At 36.6% G+C, this 19,943-nt stretch overlaps 3 protein-coding genes and 1 non-coding gene across 6 annotated transcripts; 2 read left to right on the top strand and 2 right to left on the bottom strand.

Moving 5' to 3' along the window:
* Positions 1-1,040: 1,040 nt before the first annotated feature.
* Positions 1,041-17,610, bottom strand: LOC148725265 (uncharacterized). 3 transcript variants are annotated; one of them, XM_088730523.1, is made up of 2 exons: positions 16,368-17,610; positions 1,041-2,285 (listed from the first exon to the last, which is right to left on the bottom strand). In XM_088730523.1, exons 1-2 carry the CDS (start codon positions 16,389-16,391, stop codon positions 2,133-2,135), a joined length of 177 nt encoding a protein of 58 aa, XP_088586649.1. In that variant the 5' UTR covers positions 16,392-17,610; the 3' UTR covers positions 1,041-2,132. The 3 variants fall into 3 exon arrangements, 1 of the variants encoding a protein (XP_088586649.1); XR_015990697.1 differs by lacking the exon at positions 1,041-2,285 and adding an exon at positions 14,139-14,547; XR_015990696.1 differs by lacking the exons at positions 1,041-2,285; positions 16,368-17,610 and adding exons at positions 14,139-14,547; positions 15,502-16,359.
* On the bottom strand, positions 5,736-5,817 carry Trnal-uag (transfer RNA leucine (anticodon UAG)). The gene has a single exon. It is a non-coding gene; the product is annotated as a tRNA-Leu (tRNA).
* LOC111341182 (uncharacterized) lies at positions 6,947-9,044 on the top strand. The gene is made up of 2 exons (XM_022948131.2): positions 6,947-7,220; positions 7,846-9,044. Exons 1-2 carry the CDS (start codon positions 7,139-7,141, stop codon positions 8,748-8,750), a joined length of 987 nt encoding a protein of 328 aa, XP_022803866.2. The 5' UTR covers positions 6,947-7,138; the 3' UTR covers positions 8,751-9,044.
* A 141-nt stretch (positions 17,611-17,751) lies between the features above and the next one.
* Positions 17,752-19,656, top strand: LOC111341178 (uncharacterized). The gene is made up of 3 exons (XM_022948127.2): positions 17,752-17,911; positions 18,333-18,374; positions 18,667-19,656. The coding sequence occupies exons 1-3, from the start codon at positions 17,830-17,832 to the stop codon at positions 19,182-19,184; spliced, it is 642 nt and encodes a 213-aa protein (XP_022803862.2). The 5' UTR covers positions 17,752-17,829; the 3' UTR covers positions 19,185-19,656.
* Positions 19,657-19,943: the final 287 nt, after the last annotated feature.

The raw sequence follows: 19,943 nt of genomic DNA on the forward strand, positions 1-19,943 counted from the left end.
ATGCGCTCGTGCACGATGCAAAACGTGTCCTTTCATTCACAACACTGATAAAATATTGGGACCTAAACGACCATTAATATCACCGATCACTTCACGTGCACCTCCACCAATGTAATCTATTACATAACTTGCACTTATTGCAAAAAGATATACATCGGCGAAACAGGCAGAAGACTAGGTGACCGACTCCGAGAACACCTTCTTTCCTTACACTTAGGTAGCACTGAAAGCCGTAAAAATTTGAATAAAAGCTCATCTTTCAAACCGGCAGTCTAAATCCCATAGGGATCAACGAACGCTTTCCATTCTACTAATTTATTCTTGTTTTTCTCGTTGCCGTGTTCCCACCAATAACGTAGCTCCATTTTCTGCCTTTAAAAGCACACACAACCCACAGTTCCTCTATTCGCTCCGACGACGGGCTAACGCTCGAAACGTCAGCTTTTGTAATCATTACGGTGGCCAACTTACCATTTCAACTTTGTTGATATATCCAAATCATTTCAAGAACATTAAATTGTTTCAACTTTTTCATTTCATTTCTTCCCTTACCTCTCCCTTAACCCATATGACAATAAACAGCACGAGATTAAATATCAAATGTAAGCAGAAAATTCGGATAAAATATGTAAGTGATTTCTATGTATGTGTCAGTTGTTTAACCATCTTCTTTTTCCTTGTGCTCCAAGAGCTCTCACCGCGTTTAATATTTCAACAAGGCAATGAAGCAAATCGAATCTGGTACATTGTTGACATGGAAACTGAGGTACCACAGAGACATCTATGTACTATCAAGTTTCTTCCTAGATGTCTTTTGCCAGAAAGTTCGACTATATGCGCCCTTCATGGTCATCATCAACTGCTGCGTTTCCTCGAGAATAATCCAAGTATGGCTGCTAAAAAAGTTCTCAAAAAGGGCTCAGCTTGCGCCATTCAAAGATTCTCTCCTCGTTCATATTTAAAGGATACTCTCTGGAAAATGCCTTGTAAAATTCCAAGTTATTTTAGTTTAATAAAACAAAGATGTGTTTACGGAATTTTGATGATACCGACCAAAAAGTGGGAGTTAAATGTAAATTTCACGTCAACATGGGGTTAGGAAATCAGTTGCCCCAAAATCTTATAACAGATTTTGGAAGTCCAGTGATGGCTTTCACCGCCCATGTAGGAATAATGATTAGAAGATGTTGGTCAGCGGAGATATTAGGCCTTAAAATACACTTATTTTTGGACTTTTTCAAAAATAGAAATACTCGTCTTTACTTAAGGGAGAGGTAAGGGAAGAAATGAAATAAAAAATTTGAAACAATTCAATGTTCTTGAAGTCCGATAGATATAGAACAAAACCTAGTCGATTGAATTTGTAGATAGTTTTTTTGGTTTGTCACAACAGCAATCCAAAGTTAGCTAACTAATTATGCAAAAAAAAAAAAAATCCAGGAAATGGGGCTTTTCTCAGGGGGACCCTATATCTTCCAGGGAATTAAATATTTTGACTTATTATTTTCATGCATTTGTTAACTCATGATACTTAGCATTTATCCCAATTTTAAGCCAGTTTCCTCGTGGACGCGCTCTTAATGAGCTAACAATGTACAGTCCAACCTCCACCTACGACTACTTCTCGCAAGCGATCATCTCTAGTTAGCGACCACTTTTTAAAATACCGAACGTTTGCAAGGAAAATCCCTATCGTTAATTCTCGAAAAAAGGTTTGTTATAGGCAACAAAATAGTAATCCATTAAGTATTAATTGTGATCGATGGACAATTTAAGTTTAATGGCATAATTCTTAGCTGTTTCCGAAACACGTTATACTGCATGACTTGCATACTTTTCACCTCCAAAAGTTGGTTACAATAAAAACTGTTAATTATTCTTTTAGAACTTAGCTGCGAGAAACTTCCACTTGAAAAAATATTTATAGGTAGCATTAGCACTGAGCTAAACAAAAACATATAAAGAAAAGCCTATATGAAAGTTAATTTCAATTTCTGTTCGACTTAAAATCAGTGGACAAGAATGTGCCTCTTTTTAATTCTAGTTATGGCCTAACATGAACACGAACTCTCTTCCTTATCAATCAACTCGTTACACCCTTGGTAACAGCCTCTTTGGGTAATATATTTACTTTAACGTCGATCACTAGCCCATTTTCCAAGTTTCTTTGCTGCAGAGCTTTTTGTGACTTGCTCACTTCGTCCATCATACTCAGTCCCGAGATCTTCAACCTTGGAGTATCTAGCAGTGTCATATTTTTCCATGTTGAGTAGTTCCAAATACCTCTGAGAATCAATGCAGTATGTATAATTCATTAACAAAGGATTTCTCTTTGCTGAAAGTAAGGCAAAAATGAATTAAAGGAGAACTCTTCAAAATGACTTTAGGTCAATAAACACAGTTAAAACTTGTGAAATATTGAAGGGCCACAGCAAGGATGATGGAAACAGTGCCACAGTGGGAAGGGCCACAGTGCAGAAGGGAGAAGGGCCACAGAAGGGCCACAGTGCAGTGAAATATTGAAATATTTTTGTTACAAGTCCAGCACCCTAACCACTCGACCACGCCCGGCCTCGCTAAGTTCAAGTTCAAGTTCAAGTTGCAAGTCGTACCATTTGGTTTTGATAAAGGAAAGTTCCAGAGTGCAATCGCAAGAGCGGCTAGACAGAGCATCAGCAAAACCGTTTCCGGCAGAGATTTGTTTCGTCCAAAATAGTTACGTGCACTAACGTTCTCAGTCTGTTACTGTTTGGGAAGTGATCTCTACATGGCAAATTATTATATACTTTTCTTGTGTAATACCAGAATGCCAATATAATGTCTTTTATCCTGATTAGAGTACTTGGGTAATTATACAATTTTCAATTAAAAAACGATGTTACTTAGGCTTTAAAAATGAATATCTTCAAACTTAGAGCAGAAATCTAGGGTTTACGCGAGCTAACTACAGCGAAAATGAAGAGAAATCCGCTGATTGTTCGTGCGTGAGACGTAGGTTTTCTGTTTATGGTTTGAAGTCTTTAGATCATTTCAAACTTTTTATTTCTTGCTCTTGTACAGCCATTATCATATTAGATGCCATGGCAACCGGTGTTATGTTTTCAAGGTTACATTAATAACAATATGTGAAGGAGTGAGCACGCTATTCGCTTTAAAGGAAGAGCGCGGATTAGTTTGCAACAGAAGCAGAATATTAACATTTGGTTCATTTGATAGCACGGCTATAAAACATCTTAGCGCTTTGAAACACAATACATATGTGCACGAGCATGTAAAACATTTTGAAACATGATTTTTGGATAACTTTTCTTTTTTACCCGGCAAACAACATTTTGTCGAAGCGGGCTGATGAGAAAACGAATGTATTCTCGTCCAAACATTTGAGTGGATCTGTGATTTAATGACGGATTCGCTTTCAAATGGAACTTAATGGCTTTACAAACACTTTAGTTCAAAGAAAATTCAAGTTCAAAGGAGAAGATTGCTATAGTTAATAGGCGGCTGTTGTTTAAACAGCGATTTCTATTGTGTAAATGAGAAAATTTTCATGTGAAACATTAGAATGCTAATTTAAGGTTCCTTATAAGGCTACTACTTGGACAATATAAAAGTGTCCTTTCAAATAAGATTGCTTATATTTTTTAAAACTGATGAAATTGCATCAAAATTAGAGTTTACTTTCAGTATTAATGCAAGCTGGCGGCAACAAAAATTGAAAAGATTCCACTGTGTGTGAACATGTAAAGCAAGTTTCCCTTTTTGTGGTCTGAAGCGTACCGTAGTGCGTACAAAAAGTATTGGGATTATATTTTTACCCTTCTCATTCCGTATTCTCGTCAAAACCATGATCATATTCAATGCCATGGTAACCTTCATCATCGGGCTGTTAAAACGAATTGACTGACAAAATGGCAAGAAAGAAGGATGGTATAAGCTCAAAATAAATTGCTGAAACAGTTCAGTTTGAAGAAATTTTATGGAAAGTTGATAAAACTTTGAAACGGCCTGCAGTAAAATTGAAGCGGAATGCCTTTCTGTGTCAGAACGTCTTCGATCCCAGAGACTTGAGGTCAAACCGCCTTCGAACACATTTTGTTGCATTAGAAAATAAAAGTCTTAAGAATTGTCCATTAAATGAATTTAGTAAAAGTATAAGGATTAGTGTTCCAGCTTCCTTTTTTTGCCACTTTTTTCAGACTGAATTTGGGTCGGAAAAAAGTTGAGTACTTGACAAAACTCTAATTAACACTCGACAAAGTAATTGTGAAATTCGTGGTAATATCTTGTTCAAAAAGCAACACAATAAAAACAAAAACGAAAATAATCTTCACCATCCCTAATATGAATTTCTAGAAAAAGCGATAAGCCTTTCAGCGATTGATATGGGACTAATACAATATCATTATAAAGATAAGAACAAAAATGAATATACTATGGAATTTCTGGGTAGCACAGTCTCTATTAAGTCTGAAATTATTTGGAAAAAACATCAGGGATCAAGAAAGGAGGAAATTTTCCTGTCAGTACTCTAGCAGTGCAGATACATTTGAGTAATTCCCGTTCAATATTACAACATCGGCTGAGGACTCTATCGATTTAGCAGCGCATGTGAAATGATATCAAGTCGCGTGAGATGATCAATTTTTCCATTGCATCCTTTTTCCCCTGTAGCTATAAGTGCAGACCTGCTCTTGGCAATTCTTCTCAATGTTCGACCCATTCCTTTTCTTGGAGAGGAAGACCTAATATCAGTTATCAGTTACTATTTTCTGCTCTCTTCCGTCCATAACCGAATTTACGAATCTGGCGTCACGAACACAGAAGAACCAGTTTAAAGTAAGTTTTCTTCAATGTAAGAATTGTAGGAAGCCGGCCTTTCAAGCCAAATACATAACGTATTCGAGCAACGAATGAGAAATAATGCCACCCACGCCGTAAATTTCCAAGGTGAAATACTTTTTTAGAGTTGTAAGTGAACCAAAATATTTCATTAGGTGTTTAAAACTTCTTGGCTGCTATTAGCAATATTACCCACAAACACAATGAACACCTGAAGTAGTGTTTCTCAATGAAAATTGAATTTGAATTGGGGACTGATATCGTCTGTTGTTGTTGTTGCTGATGTTTTTCTTGATCATGAAGGACTTAAAAGCAACGATTTTGAAAGGAATTAAATGTCTATTTTTACTCTCAGATAGCTTGAATTATTGGTTTGGGATTCCAGACATACTTAGATGCCTGAGGCGTAAGACCCCAATGTCATGGATAGATGATGAAATAATGACGGAAGTTCTTGATCGGCATAAGTCGGTGTTTCATTCAGTTGTCCATCTATAACCCAAATTCGAGAAAGAAACAAGGCCTTGATTTAGTTAGGTGTTTCACAAAAGAAGACTTAAAGTTGTATCGCGAGTAATGACGTAGATCCTTGATTAAGTTGGCTAAGGCCTGATTATTAAAGTTAGAGAGGGTGAAGTTTGTGTTCATTTTGATGACAATCTTTCGTGATCAAAATGAAACCTCAACACCTAAAAGAATCATTGCCAAATAATATGTTAACAGACGAGCTTGTTAATGAACATTTCGCTTAAATTTTTCAATGCTTTTAATGTTCAGTGATCTATTGTTTGCCTGTTTGGTACGAGAAAGTAATGTTTTTTTTTTCATATCTAGGCAAGGTTGGAATTGAGTTGTCTTTTCAAAATTAATGTCGTTCGTAGCGCTTAAGTAAACGTTGGCAGCGGTGGGATTCGAACCCACGCCTCCGAAAAGACTGGTGCCTAAAACCAGCGCCTTAGACCACTCGGCCACGCTACCACTTGACTTCACCTCTGTAGTTTGTAAATAGGATCAAGTGATAAGTTAAGAGAACCTTTATGAGCAGCAACGAAGTCACAAAGGTACTTCTATTCAGTCTGACGTCGTTCTTGGAAACCCATATCGATCACCATTTTCATTAACGGGCTCTTTTCACATCCACAGAGGACTTCGAAAGTCGAAAGAAATGGTCAAGTTAGTCTGTGGTACACATTTTCCTCAGCATTCAAATCTTTTAAAATCATAAAACAGTCCTCAAAACTTGGAACTAATTTCGGAGAGTGGAACCTCGCTTCTTCTGGAATTACAATGATTGATTAGGACAGGAGACAGGAGCATGCAAATAAACTATTACTCTTTTATAGTTTGCTCATACCGTTGTCCCATCACTTGTATTTAGGCCCTCTCCAAGGGAAACTACATCTGGGCTACCCAGAGCTAGTTGTTGTGTTCTGTTTGCAACCAACACCCTCGTGGTCGACTGAGGAATAACGATTGTGTTCAGTGAGATATCAGTGCTGCCTGTGTAGTCTATGCCGGCCGCCAATACTACTTAAATGAACAGGTGCTCTCTGCCGACTTAACCGACAGGGAGGTTTACACCTGACCTTCCTCAATCTGTATAATGTTTTTGACTCAATGAGAAATAATTGGAGTCCAATGAGTTTCAAGGTACAGTTTCCAAGATTTATTCACATTAAGTAATCTCTGACGAAAAATTCAACAAGAAAATTAAAATGAAAACATTCGCGCTAATCACACCTAGTAAAATTAGGCGAAACAGGTAATAGATTATCTCCTTCTCCCCAAAGGATTAAATTTGACATTGATTCAATTGAAAATAGTTATTATTTAATTTCCATAGAGCTTGCAGCAAAATAAGAGTGGTCAAACCATGGTTACAGGGGAATTATATCACAACAAAAACAAATGTATTATCTTCAAGAATGTTTCTGCGGGCTTGTTACTGGTTTCCATAGAGATAAATCAACATTGGATTTAAGCCATAGTCTTGAAATGATGTTACGGTGACTTAAGCTTATAAGAGGGTCATGAAAATGTACATAAACCTGACTTACGGCTGTGTTAATTCAGTATAGAATCCTTTTTTTCTCTAGTCCTGACATTAAGTGCTACTTAGTTAGGGTCGTGACTTTAATGGATGAATATTGACTTGTATCCTTAAAAAATTACAATATCAAGCATATCAATGCTATTTAACTACTTGAAACCCCAACGTTAGTAAACTAAACATTTGACGCAGATTGATCAACTAAAATCGCTTAATAATTGGAAAAACGCGTAGTAGAAGGATCGAAAAATGACCTCCAAAGTTCTTCTTTTTTCTTATATTGTGCTATTAGGCCAGCAACTCTGGGGTTTACCTTTGGAAAAGCGAGATGGTGAGATATATTTTTGAACTAACCGTGCAGTCTTGTTAATATTTTTTATGGTGCACACACAGCTTTCTAACAAGCCTTAATTTAATTAGAACTAGAAGATTTTTATTTTTGGTTTTTGATACAAAAAAGTGAAGTAAATTTTAAAATTTTGCAATTAATTGACCTGGAGACACATGTATATTGATGATTTAAGCCAACAAATAGATACAGCTTCGCTGTTCTTACACGGCTTAACTTAGTTATTTTCATGGAAAACACGATAAATGTCATTATGGTCTGTATGCCTTCTGTTCTAATTAAGAAAGAGAAATCAAAATACCAAGACTTAAGCAATGGATTATGAGAAAGACTGGAAAATCATAAGAAGCTAAACTGAAAACAGCTGTAATACTCTTGGGGGGCCTATATAAAATTACAAGGCTAATCGAACTAACTCCATTAGGGATTTCGATAACTAAGAAAAATTTCCGAAATAGGAGTCTTCTAGCATTCATTTTGACGTTCAGTAATCGGGACCGATGACTATAGCTACTCGAACCTCTTTAAACCATCAAGTAACTATCTAATAGAAATAATAACTTTGCTACGATCATGTCAATACCCTGTTCTGCTTGTTTCCTTACAGAAAATCACTCCTTTTATGGAGAACAGAAAGATAAGGAAGAAGATGGTGACCAAGGATTGCCCAAGGATGATAAAGATGAAGATTTTGTTAGAGAAGCTACCGACGAAGATGTCGGTGGTAAAGAGGAAAAAGAAAAAAAGGATTATGGAAAAGAAGGTACGGATGGCCACGATAGTGGAGGTGGATTCAAAGATAAGTCAGGTGACAAAAGTAGTGACAAAGACCCAGATGATGGCCGTCACGAGAGTGGGGATGACAAGGATGGCGAGAATGCTGCAAAAGAAAAAGATGATGACACTCAGGACGATAATGATGGTAAGGGAGGGTTTAAAGAGGATAGAAAAGGTCACGAAGACAGTGATGGAGATGATGATTACAACGACAGCGACAGCGAGTACAGTGGAGACTACGACCACGACAGGGACGAAAAAATGGACGATGATGATGTTGATGATGCTGATGATGAGGATGACTACAAAGATGACAACAAAGGCGACGACGCTGATGATGATGACGATCATCATGATGATGTGGAAGAGAATGATAAAGTTGACAATGGCAATGAAAATGAGGACGATGGGAGTGGTGTTACCAATATAGATGAGGAAGATGGGAGTCGTGTTACCACTGAAGATGAGGAAGATGGAAGTGGTGTTACCAATAAAGATGAGGAAGATGGAAGTGGTGTTGAGAATGAAGATAAGGAAGATGTTGGTGGAGTTAACGAAAGCGTCTTTGACGAAGAGGGCAGCGAAAAAGGGAAGAAAGGAAGGGATTGGCTGAACAATGCCGACGTTATGAACTTGTTTAAATCTGATGGAGCTTCATCTTGCAAAGGACTTTCTATCACTTATTTTAGCGTTACCACAGTTATAAGTGGTATTTTAATTCGCTTTCTTTATTAGACCGGAGCCAGTAGATACTGGTTCTGTTTTAGAGACAAAAATTTCAGCCCTTCCCCACACCAGGTTTAGTATGTATGGATGTCATCACCAGATTCTGTATGGAAGATGTAAAAAAAGTACTTTAATTGATCCTGGAAATTCTAACCATCGTACTCGGCACCCATTTTTTATACAATCATATAAAACTTGTTGTACAGAATCAATAACCATTCTTCCATACATTTTTTTGTATGTGAGGTACACATATGTAGTTTAAACTCGTGGATAACTTTAATAAATCAGAACGAAAGCAGAGTCCTAATCATCCTTAGCCTTATTGAAACTTTGATATGAATCACAACCCTCTTCAAACCTCACAACATCCAGAACCTTGAGACCCCTCCAACTGGGTTGCTCAACGATATGCAGCCTTACCCTGCAACTGAGGCTTATAACATCTCAAGTGAAAGATATTTCGCTATTAACAGATCGTTTTGATTTACTGCGTATACATGGACACATACCGAAATACAGGAAACCATAATCAGTGGGAAAATGGTCACATAATAGCCCATTGTCATTTAAAAGGGTATCTCAATTTTCCGTTTCATCTCAGTCATTCAAGGGTACTGAATGCATAAAAATAACTTGCCCTATTCGAGTAATACCTCAGGATTGACCTTTACTGATCACAGCTTTTGTTCTTTACATTGGACAGGTACAGATACTTTCGCACTCAAAAGACTGGTTTTTTAAAAACCAGAATTGAATAAGTCATCGCCTAGGAGGTTTGGCGACGCCACTAAGGTCTTTTTCTTTTGCCATTCAAATTCGTGCCTGACTTGTGAGTCAAGATGTTTCGTACAGTAAGGTATTAAAACGACGTACAAATGCCATCTTTTCTCTTAAACTTACATTTATGACTGTCAGCGAACACATTAGAAAGACTTGAAATAATAAATGAACCATAGGGCTACGGCTGAGTTTTTATCTGGTGCTAAGTACTGCTTTGTCGCCGCGGCATGACGGTGCAGAGAAAGCGGTAGAACTGAATAAGAAATATTTTCTAAGTTAATTGCCTTCTGCCAAGTGTATACTTACATGTACAATGCATGATGTTTGCCTGATGGTTATAAAAATAGGAAAAGGTAAGTTAAATCGGTGCCCGTATTAGATCAATATTCCCCTTCCATTTGTTGAAGTATGTTTATTTCCTGGTAAAATCAAATCACCCCCGTAACTCCTTGTGGAGCCGACCAAATTATTTCATGGGATATGGTTCTGAATTTGGTGGCATAAATTCGTCTTGTTGCTCAGTGGGGATATGCTCTTAGTAGCTTCATAGTTTAAATTGACAGAGAAAAGTGAATATACAGCAACCTTGTTTCATCTGCACATGTGCTAAAAATACGAAATACTTGCCCGATGGTTCAAGCACCGGGAAGCCATATTAGTTAGATCGGTAGTCTACTTAAGTTAATATCTCCCATACGTCTAACGACGAATGTTTTTTCTGCCACAATTAGTACGCCACGAAAAGTAACTCATACAGGGCTAGAATTTCACGGAAACTATAACACGATTTAAACCCTGCATTTCAATTTTAACTGTCTTTAAAACTCAATCACCTCAATAAGCTGGCTTAGATAGACAGAAGGTACTTATTTTAAGGATATCAAAGGTGGCCTTAATTAATTTGATCGAGATGCACAAAACAATCAATTTGTGAGATGGTCGTAGTAGCCGCTAATCATATTGGTTGGATCGGTGGTATATATTTGATTTAATATCTCCTGCCTGTTCTCTTGTTATCTTGAACGTGACAAAGTGTGATAAATCATCAAATCAAAGTCTGAATGAAACACAAGCGAGGAGCTTCAACATACTTTTGGGAATAAGGCACTTCTTCAATATCTCAGTGCATGTCTGCTTGCTTTAAAAGCTTGATTTAAATGCCTGTAAGCACCGTGTTTTATTTTTGTCCTGAATGTTTCTCATGCATCATATTAGCCAGCGAATAAGACCCTAAAGTCATTGTACTAATTTTGATATTCGCCGGCTTCGAAAACTGTAAGAATTACTTCAAGTTTCCTTCGTAGCAATGCGTTGATACGTTTATTCTAGAAACATGGGTTGCGTTAAAGTAAACTTTCAGAAGCCTCTTGCATTCAGGATTCGCTCTACTTTCAATAATTGGTGATAAAGATTACTTGCACTAATGAGGGGTGTTTCTGCAATTTACTTTTAATGAATCCATTAGTCAAACTTTCTTTAATAATCAATCAATCATATGGAAACCCTCAGAGATAGTAGTTATGCTCAGTCTCATATATCGAAGGCTATCGACTGTGTGATGCGATTATATCAAACAAGTTTGGGATATTAGAGGTAAACTAAATCTTGAAATCCAATGCGATATCCGAATTATTTATATCCAAGCTAAAGTTTCTTCACTCAAAGACCTCATACTGCATCCTAAAGATTGTCACTCGTGAGCATAAATATTATTGCGATAACTAAGTTAAAAGTGAAAAAAAAAAAGAATTTGTGTCGGTTTCGTCTTTATTTGTATTACAATGATTTCTTTCCATGGAAACTGAGGTTTACAAAGTTTAACATCCTTAGGCCACACAAATGTTCCTAAAAGAGGATTCTGTGCCCACAATATTACAAGCGCGAGCCACACTGGATCAAAGTTAATATTTTAAAATGGTAAATAGATGAATAAGGCAAATGTATTTTTTACTGCTCCATAATTGGAGCGAAGGATGGAGGAAGTAAAAAAGCACATTTTGGAGGCTCTATGGTAAAATGTAATGGGAGCACGTTTTATCGATAGCTCGCCTTGAATCGAACAAGAAATATTGGCATCAATGACTTAATCTCAGATGGATCCTTTACCGTGACTATAATCTCCTTTTTCAGAATAAACGATAGCAATGCTGACTATTTTTTCTCACTATGACAGTGCAGATGAATCGTGAAACAACTTAACATGTCTACAAAACAGCTAAATAAAGAGATCGTAACTAACTTAATTAATTGTTATTTCGAAGGACAGTAGAAGTATGATGGCGATGAAAAATAAAGAAGATAACTTGCAAGTGGTGAGAAAACGTTAATAAGCACGACGAGAAAATGGCGAAGAGTTTGAGGATCATATTGGCCACAGTGCACTGTGACTGTATTGCTAATGAATTTTCTTCTCTTCAGAATATGGTCTTATTACCAGAAAATGTCAAGAATAAGGAATGAAAATATAGTACATTTTGAGTTCGTCTGATGGATAAAGAAACATGTTATACGTTTGGTCGAAAGAATGGAACAAAGAGCAAAAATGAATCTTTCAAAGTCAAAATGCAGAATTTATTGTTAAGGGTTGTTCTAGAAGATTCGTTTATTGATGTACATATATAAGAAAATCAGTCAAGCGAAAAGTCTGCTTTCATTTCCCCCTCCTTTTCCATTCTATAAATTATTTTCTACTCTCTTTAATAAACATATTATAACTAAATTATATTCCTATGAGCCCAGATTGTGTCCATTTAGATTTGTAAAAACTGGCTACTCCTTCATAAAGCTAAGTGCAATAAAGATTAATTAATTTAAACCAAGCCTTAAACCTTTTGTTGAAGATTGAACTACTCTGTTCTTTACTTGTATATTATTTTCTTTTTCCAAGTAAAGATATCGCTAATTTATTTTCAAAAAGCTAAGTTCACCCCTTTGTTATCCTGTGATGTTGCTTTCAGACACCTGTGCGTCAAGTTTGAAATGCTTTTAATTTTATGAAAAAATGAAAATTTATTTAAAAGACAGGAGCCAGTCATACAACAAAGAGCCTGAAAAAAATTGAGGAATACATCCTGACTTTATTCGTGATGATTACGCAAAGATTTGCAACTGTCTCATGGACTAAAGATTTTTAATAATACTAATAGGGGACGCGTGAATAAAATTACGACGGAAGTATACTGATAAACAGATAAAGAAACAAACACGTCACGATTACTTGATATTGTTTACCTTCTAAACTTGGTTGTTGTTCGAAAGTTAAAAACTCCTGATTATGGAATCTTTGATGTTTTTGCTGCGGGCGATAACCACGAAGTTGATCATAGAATAGCGAATCCTAAATTGACTTTATTCTAGAAATAAATTGGCGGCACCAAATACTGGATAGGCGCTATTCAAATACTCATCATCGGTGGCGATGGCTAACTGGCTAAAAACAAACACTGCTTTCAGTGAATGACAAATGAAAGTCCTGCATCAAAAATACAAAAAAATCATCTTCACTTGGGTACATGAAATGCCAGATTATTCATCTTAAGTAATTAAAATTTGATTTAGCTAACACGTCATTAATCTATTTTTTAATCCTTTCCTCCGACGATCAGTATTGTTAAATACCGCCCATTCAGTACTTTAAACCGCCTATATCCTCTCGAGGGATGTAAAGCTAGGATTCCGTTAAAATGTTCTTTTATGAACATTTTTGTGGTTATATAGAGAAGTGAGAAGCTCCGAAGGGTTTTCTCTTTGCCAAACTTGTATTTTCTGCCATTCTTTTAAGGGATACCTATTTTAATCCATTCACTTGCAAAATAGAAAGTTTATAACTTTGCTTTACTTAAAAATTTCAGCTAGTTCAGCCTTTTTTTTTTAAAATAGGGCCAGTAGGTCAGAAGACGTTCCTTAGATATCACATTTAACTTATAGCACAGGATAGCGCATGCAGATACGTAGTCTAAGATAACGAGTGCGTCATAACCTTCTTTGGTAAAGGTTTTAGCTATGCGGTTGGAACGAGTAATGCTTTTTTTTTTGTTTTTTTTTTTGTTTTTGAGCAGTTACAGCGTTGAAGAGGCATAATAGCGTTGCATGAAAGCGAAGTATAATAGCGTTGAAGAAGTATAATAATACCACGAAAAACTATTTTCTCACACTGAAGATGTATTTTGTTTATCATGACAAATAGAAGGATTAAGTTAATCTCATGACCATCCAATTCAAATCGCCTGATAAATTTTTTTTTTTTTGGGGGGGGGGGTGCAATTTGCTGGTACTAGCTTGCTGCAAGGGAGTTGAAGTTTGAAACTTTCTGTTCGAAATGAATCATCATATGAGCTTGTTAATACTATAGCTGAATCCTCTTTGTGAGTATCCATCATGAGACAGGCAGCTTGATTTAAACGCAACAGTTAGCCCTTAGAGAGTAATTAACCGGGTAAAGAAAAACAGAATAGATTACGGTTTTCAGAAACATAAATTAATTTAATACGCGTGAAACTTTACTTTAGGCAAGATTTATTTGAAGGCATACACACATAAAAAAATAATGGCAAGATCCAATCTTTTAAACGTATGATGATCCAAAGCTTGTGACCGATTTTACTCCTGTACCAATTTCTTTCTTTCTTTTTTTAATTTCATGGCATATTTGAAATAAGCTTCGAGGCGTGAGTTCATCTTACAGGAAAACGAGCCTGGATGCTTCTTAAAACACGCCCTGAACGAACCCAACCATAGACTTAGCAGTTTCTTTTAATTCGCATCGAACTGAAAACGCATATAAAGAAGCTTTTATCGAGTTACAATAAGAATAAAATTGGATCCATCAATTTTATTTATGTCTAAATAAAATTACATGTACTTTAAACTGACATTGGAGGACATGGGGGTTGTCAAACTCAGTCAAACTCAAAATAAATCCTCGATGTTCACCACGAAAATGGACGCTCTTCGTGTAGCATTTCTTCATGTTATCCCAGTGTGGCTTGTAAGACTTTGAAAATGAGACTTTTCAAACCAAACGCTATCGAAATAAAATTTATTTATCATCAAATAGGTTGAACCAAAACGGAGAAGTTCATTGTAACATAACTGATGACTTGGCAGAAAAAGGCTTTTCATGACTATTGTTCTGTTGACTGCGGCAATTTTATTGCCAGGGTGAGTTTTTTGTTGCGTTCCTATAATTTTGCTTGGATATCATAGCAATAAGGATAGACAAAAATACAAATGAGTTTCAAATTTTGTTTGATAAAAATCTTTTATCGTTCCTGGTACCAATTGCCGTGTTCCTTAAAGATAATATAGTTATGATAAAGGAAGCCGAAAGTGGATGGACTTCACTACTGAAAAACACTCAGTCAGCGAATCAAAAGCGATAGTTCCTTTAAAGCAAGATTCTCGCGGGATAAACCTTGGCAATGATAGCTGTTCTTTTTATTGGCATAAAAATCCACCATTAGATTAGTGTCAATCAAAGGTGTGAGTGTCCATTTAGCCAAAAATTTGAATTATTTTGATTAATAGCTTTCATTTTATTGCGGGATCTATTGATTGTTGCAATTCATTATACGGTTCCTATCGTCTCCAACCATAATTCTCGAGCCGATGTTAAAAACCGATGAAACTTCGCCATGATTGTAGGACTTTCTAGGCTTAAACCAAAATAATCATATCTTGAGGTCAGTAGCTCAGCGCATGTAAATATTGGCTGGAGTGACTAAATCCTAAGAGGCACTCATTTGGTTCTCAAGATAACTAGAAGAAATACGCAAAGGAAATAGACTGTGTGCTTGCAAAATAAGACAATATTGAGCGATAAGTAGGAAAAAAGAATAATTAACCGGTGAAAGCCACTAAACTCACTACTGCCAAGAAAATGAAAACAGGATCAAGTAAAAGAAACCAGAAAAGATAGCGTATCAGGTGCTTCTATATATAATTGCACAAAACCTGCACTCGCGTCAGTCTCATTTACCTGTCGCGATGAAAAAATGAAGGAGATATTAGTTTTCAGTTCGTCTAAGCATTGCATCTAATCCAGTTGTGCTTCGGAGAATGCATCCGACACTGCTTTGTATGACAATAAAATACCCCAGTTTTTAGTTAGTAAAGCAATGACAATTCATCTTGTTGGATTAATAGTTTGGATTTTCACGCTCCCCTTGATAAGCCGGCGTTTCTAAATCTATCAGAAATATGGATTGGATTACAAAAGGAATGCCTTTCCCGCATTATTTACTGAGATGATGTCTAACAGTCACGATACACTCCAAACTTCTCACGGTATCCCACAAAAAAATCCAATAAAAACAATATCTGATATATGATATATGATGGATTGGCGGTTTGGGGGAACAGAATGGCAAGCTTGCTCAAAAGTCACTGGGTTTTGTGTGTGTTAGCTGATGCGGTCTTTCACACAGGTTCGACTGTTATTTGCATTACATAACTGGTTTTTCAAAATTCTCGTGACTCGATTCGGGAACACTGATACAACTACTGAGTCATAAAGCAGAAGGTTAAAAAATAGACCCTAACTCTGGCTTTATTTAACCATGACAACTTTGAAACCAACCTAAAAATAAAATTTCCCTTAAGGCTCCATGTATCCGCTTCGGTAAGGAATGATTAACAACATTTGGGTGCAGTTGTTGAATTTCCTATCTCTTATAGCGAACTTACTTGTAGCTATGACGTTTACGAAAATGGCAACCTGCAGAAATGAGTTCTATCATTTCCTACAATCAGCTCATTACCCTTGTGGTAAACAAAATCTCTCTTCCACGTTTTACGTAAAGCGCAAAATAGATGAAAGTAGATAGCAAAAATTTTAAGTTTTACCTTCAATCGTGCCATGAACGCCATAGTCAACCTCTCTATTGTTGGGCCTAACGGACTTTTTCTGCCGTTCGACGTACTTATTATATTTTATTACTAGACGTTCCTCTTTCGGTGTCCTGATAGCCATTGAGATACTTACAGGGAATGTTCTTGATGATTTTAGTTCAACGAAAACACAGAGATTTATAATTTTTGAGTAGGCCTCGCAAACAGCTGGACACAAACTCATCTCAAATATCGTAAAGTAATTTTGTTTTAGCTCAAAATTCTAAACTTAAACTACTTCAATTTTGTTTTATTATCTCATGTTTCTTGCCCTGGATACAGAGAGCTGAAAACATCAACATGGTGCCTAAGCGTTGCTTTTACATTTAGCTCAAAATTCTAAACTTAAACTACTTCAGTTTTGTTTTATTTATCTCATGTTTTCTTGCCCTGGATACAAAGAGCTGAAAACATCAACATGGCGCCTGCGCGTTGCTTTTACATATACAGTATTACACGCAATCCAGAGGTGCCGGTGGTGAGAATGAGTACACTTTTTAGTCCTGCTTACCCAATATCATAAGTACCATTTTTTTTTTGTTTTTTTGTGGTGACGAATATGGAATGACGGGCATAACGTACACAAGATCGAAAAGGTTTTATTTTACTCGGCTCAAATCTAACAAAAATGAGCAAGTAGATGAAAATATAGACTCATTTACACACCATTTTCGGAAAATGATTTACGGCTTCAGTATTGTAGGAAAATTTACATGCCGCGCATTACCACTTATTTTTTTTTCAGCTGTTTATTTTTTTTTATTATTTTTTTTGTTTTGTTTAACTCATATGGGGAGAGAATTGAGTTACCAAGATGCTAAATGCATCGATCGACGTGAGTGGAATTTTGAGAGCATTTACATTAGGACCAATTTAGCGGAAGAGATAAGATCAGATTGAATTATGTGAAATAAGGAACGCCAGGCTATTTCAGCACTCTTGGCTATATATTGTATCGTGCAAACATTTGTTGCTATGGTAACTTGTTCCGTGAGTTTCACTGGGATAAAAGGTCCACAAATCAGATGCTGAAGGAGAATTTTAAAGGAATTATTGAACTTTCTCAAATTACCGATAACAAGTATCGTTCAAGCGTAATTTTCAAGACAAATTTTCTAACCTGCGTGATATTCTTCCTACCATTAAGAGTCTAAGTGTTTTTACGAAAAGAGGAAGGCTTCCTAAGACAATATCGACACTTGTTGAATGGTTTTAGAAATTTTCCATGACATTCTCTCGACACCTTGATAAACATAGCAATATTTCAAGTGTCAAAGCGGTACGGCTGCATGTATATTTCACATGGTCTCGAGACCCCTATAAATACTACAACAGGGAAGCAAAGAAATCATTATCGACAGAGACGAGGGAAGAGTTGAGATAAAAACGACGCAGAAACTTGTACTGCAGAAGAAAAATGGACTCGAAATTGTTGTTTCTTTTATTTGTTCTAGCTCTCATGAGACCGCTTGGGGGTTTCCCTTTATCAGTTGCTGCAGGTAAGATGTGACAGTTTATCTCTTTTAACGAATAGTCTCTATCCTTTTGGTTAGAATCCACTGCTTTCAGGTGATAACCTGAGTTGTTTCCTTTATAACTGAAATATTATGTCTTCTAGTTCAGAAAGAGAGAATCATAACGCATAGAGGAAACAATAATTTAATTACCCAGCCCCTTAAAATCTGTCCGGCTGAACGTACCACGTATTCATTAAAATGATCGCGTGCGCGTTAAGCGGTTAATTCATCGTTAATCTGTTTAGTCAGGTTTCCGATCCAGAACAATTTTCTTTTTTTATGGTGCACTCCATGTTCTTCTCTCTAATGAATACTCTGTGAAAAGTTTAAATTTCCACAGCTTTGTAAGTTTAATACATTTTGCGTTCTTAGTCATTAACCATGTGAAATCCTTAATTTTCAGATGATGGAAGCGCCTCTGAAGATAGTGGCGATGACGATAGCGGTAAGAGAGCAAAAATTGTACTCGAATTCATACGAGTAAATGTTTTGAAAACTTTAATCTTTCACTGAAGAAATTCCTAGATTAGTATTATACAAATATCTCAACTTGCAGTCGTTCTTTTCCATCTTTTTTCCTTCTCTTTTTTTTCTTTGTTGGGCCTTATACATATTTAATGTAATTGGTTTCACTGGACATTAGGCTTGAACCAAAAAAAGTTGAGGTAAACCCCACAATACTTTCTGATCGGCGTTTTTAAGGTATTGACCACGTGCAATTTATTCTCAATATGCAGGCGAAGAGTCTGGAGATGAGAGTGGCGAGGAGTCCGGAGATGATAGTGGCGAGGAGTCTGGAGATGATAGCGGTGAAGAAATTGAGGATGACGATGGCGAGGATTCTGGAGATGAGAGTGGCGAGGAGTCTGGAGATGATAGCGGTGAAGAAATTGAGGATGACGATGGCGAGGATTCTGGAGATGACAGTGGTGAAGAGGATAAGGATGAAAGTGGTGAAGATGGTGGAGATGACGATGATGACGACGATGATGGCGATGATGAGGATGACGATGATGACGACAATGATGAAGATGATGATGACGACGGAGATGATGATAATGATGTACAAGGCTTGAATTATGACGGTATACAACAAGTGGTCGAAGAGGTTGGACAGGGAAATAGCTCTTATGGAGAAGAACGTAATGGTCTGAACGCAGACCAGTTGGCTTCTTCAAACGGATTCTCTCTCGGCGGAGGCCTTGCTCATATTCTCATTGCATTAACATGTTTGCTTTTCACCTTCCCTCATTAATTTTTGAATATATTCTTCATATTCAAGATATCGTTCGCTGTGCGAAATCTTATGTTAATATATGAGTAAGTGAAAATTGACAAAGTTTCCTTCAATTTTTTCGGCTTATAAATATCTCAGGGAACTGCTTCAGTTCCTTACGACCAATAAAAGCAAATTCTGGCCACATATTTTGACCGCATGTTCCTCTTTATGGAATATGAACTCTTCTGTATTATGATTGAAAGGCCATTATATTATTTATTGAACAGTAAGAGCTTTGGAACACCGAGCAATACAAGAGAACACTTACCTATTTACACTGTTATGGCATGGCTCCTCTGCCTAGCACAGTTGTTTTAATGTTAATGAACTCAGCTGACTTGTAATGAAAACAATGATGGCGAGAAAAAGACTAGAAAAAGAAAAACCTGAAAAAGCATCAGTAAATGATTCCAAAGAAAAAAATAAATCTAAAAGTGTAATTTTTTTACCAGTGTTCTTGCTTAATTCCAGGGAACAATACCCCTCGTGGGAAAAGTTTTATTATAACTTTCACAGAAAAAGCCCGGTTGTTTGGGTGATAATTCAAGGGTGTTCTTCTTGCGTGGTGACTTAAATGCAATGGCGCATGGCTGAAAATGTAGCCTCCCTCTCTACCTCGTTCAAGCATTCTGTCGACTTTCCCCAGAAACCTTAAATCTCTTTAAAGGTCACTGAACGCCCTTCTTCCGAAAATAGAAAGCTAAAAAAGAAAAACAAAATAAGAAAAACAAAAAG

Source organism: Stylophora pistillata, chromosome 8, assembly GCF_964205215.1.
Source record: "Stylophora pistillata chromosome 8, jaStyPist1.2, whole genome shotgun sequence".
In the NCBI taxonomy this organism is placed as follows: Eukaryota; Metazoa; Cnidaria; class Anthozoa; order Scleractinia; family Pocilloporidae; genus Stylophora; species Stylophora pistillata.

Coding starts and splice junctions, on each gene's coding strand:
- LOC111341182 (XM_022948131.2), top strand. CDS start 7,139: ATGACCTCCAAAGTTCTTCTTTTTTCTTATATTGTGCTATTAGGCCAG. Junction 7,221..7,845: donor ACCTTTGGAAAAGCGAGATG/GTGAGATATATT, acceptor GTTTCCTTACAG/AAAATCACTCCTTTTATGGA.
- LOC148725265 (XM_088730523.1), bottom strand. CDS start 16,391: ATGGCGTTCATGGCACGATTGAAG. Junction 2,286..16,367: donor CGTTCATGGCACGATTGAAG/GTAAAACTTAAA, acceptor ATTGATTCTCAG/AGGTATTTGGAACTACTCAA.
- LOC111341178 (XM_022948127.2), top strand. CDS start 17,830: ATGGACTCGAAATTGTTGTTTCTTTTATTTGTTCTAGCTCTCATGAGA. Junction 17,912..18,332: donor CCCTTTATCAGTTGCTGCAG/GTAAGATGTGAC, acceptor CTTAATTTTCAG/ATGATGGAAGCGCCTCTGAA. Junction 18,375..18,666: donor TAGTGGCGATGACGATAGCG/GTAAGAGAGCAA, acceptor CTCAATATGCAG/GCGAAGAGTCTGGAGATGAG.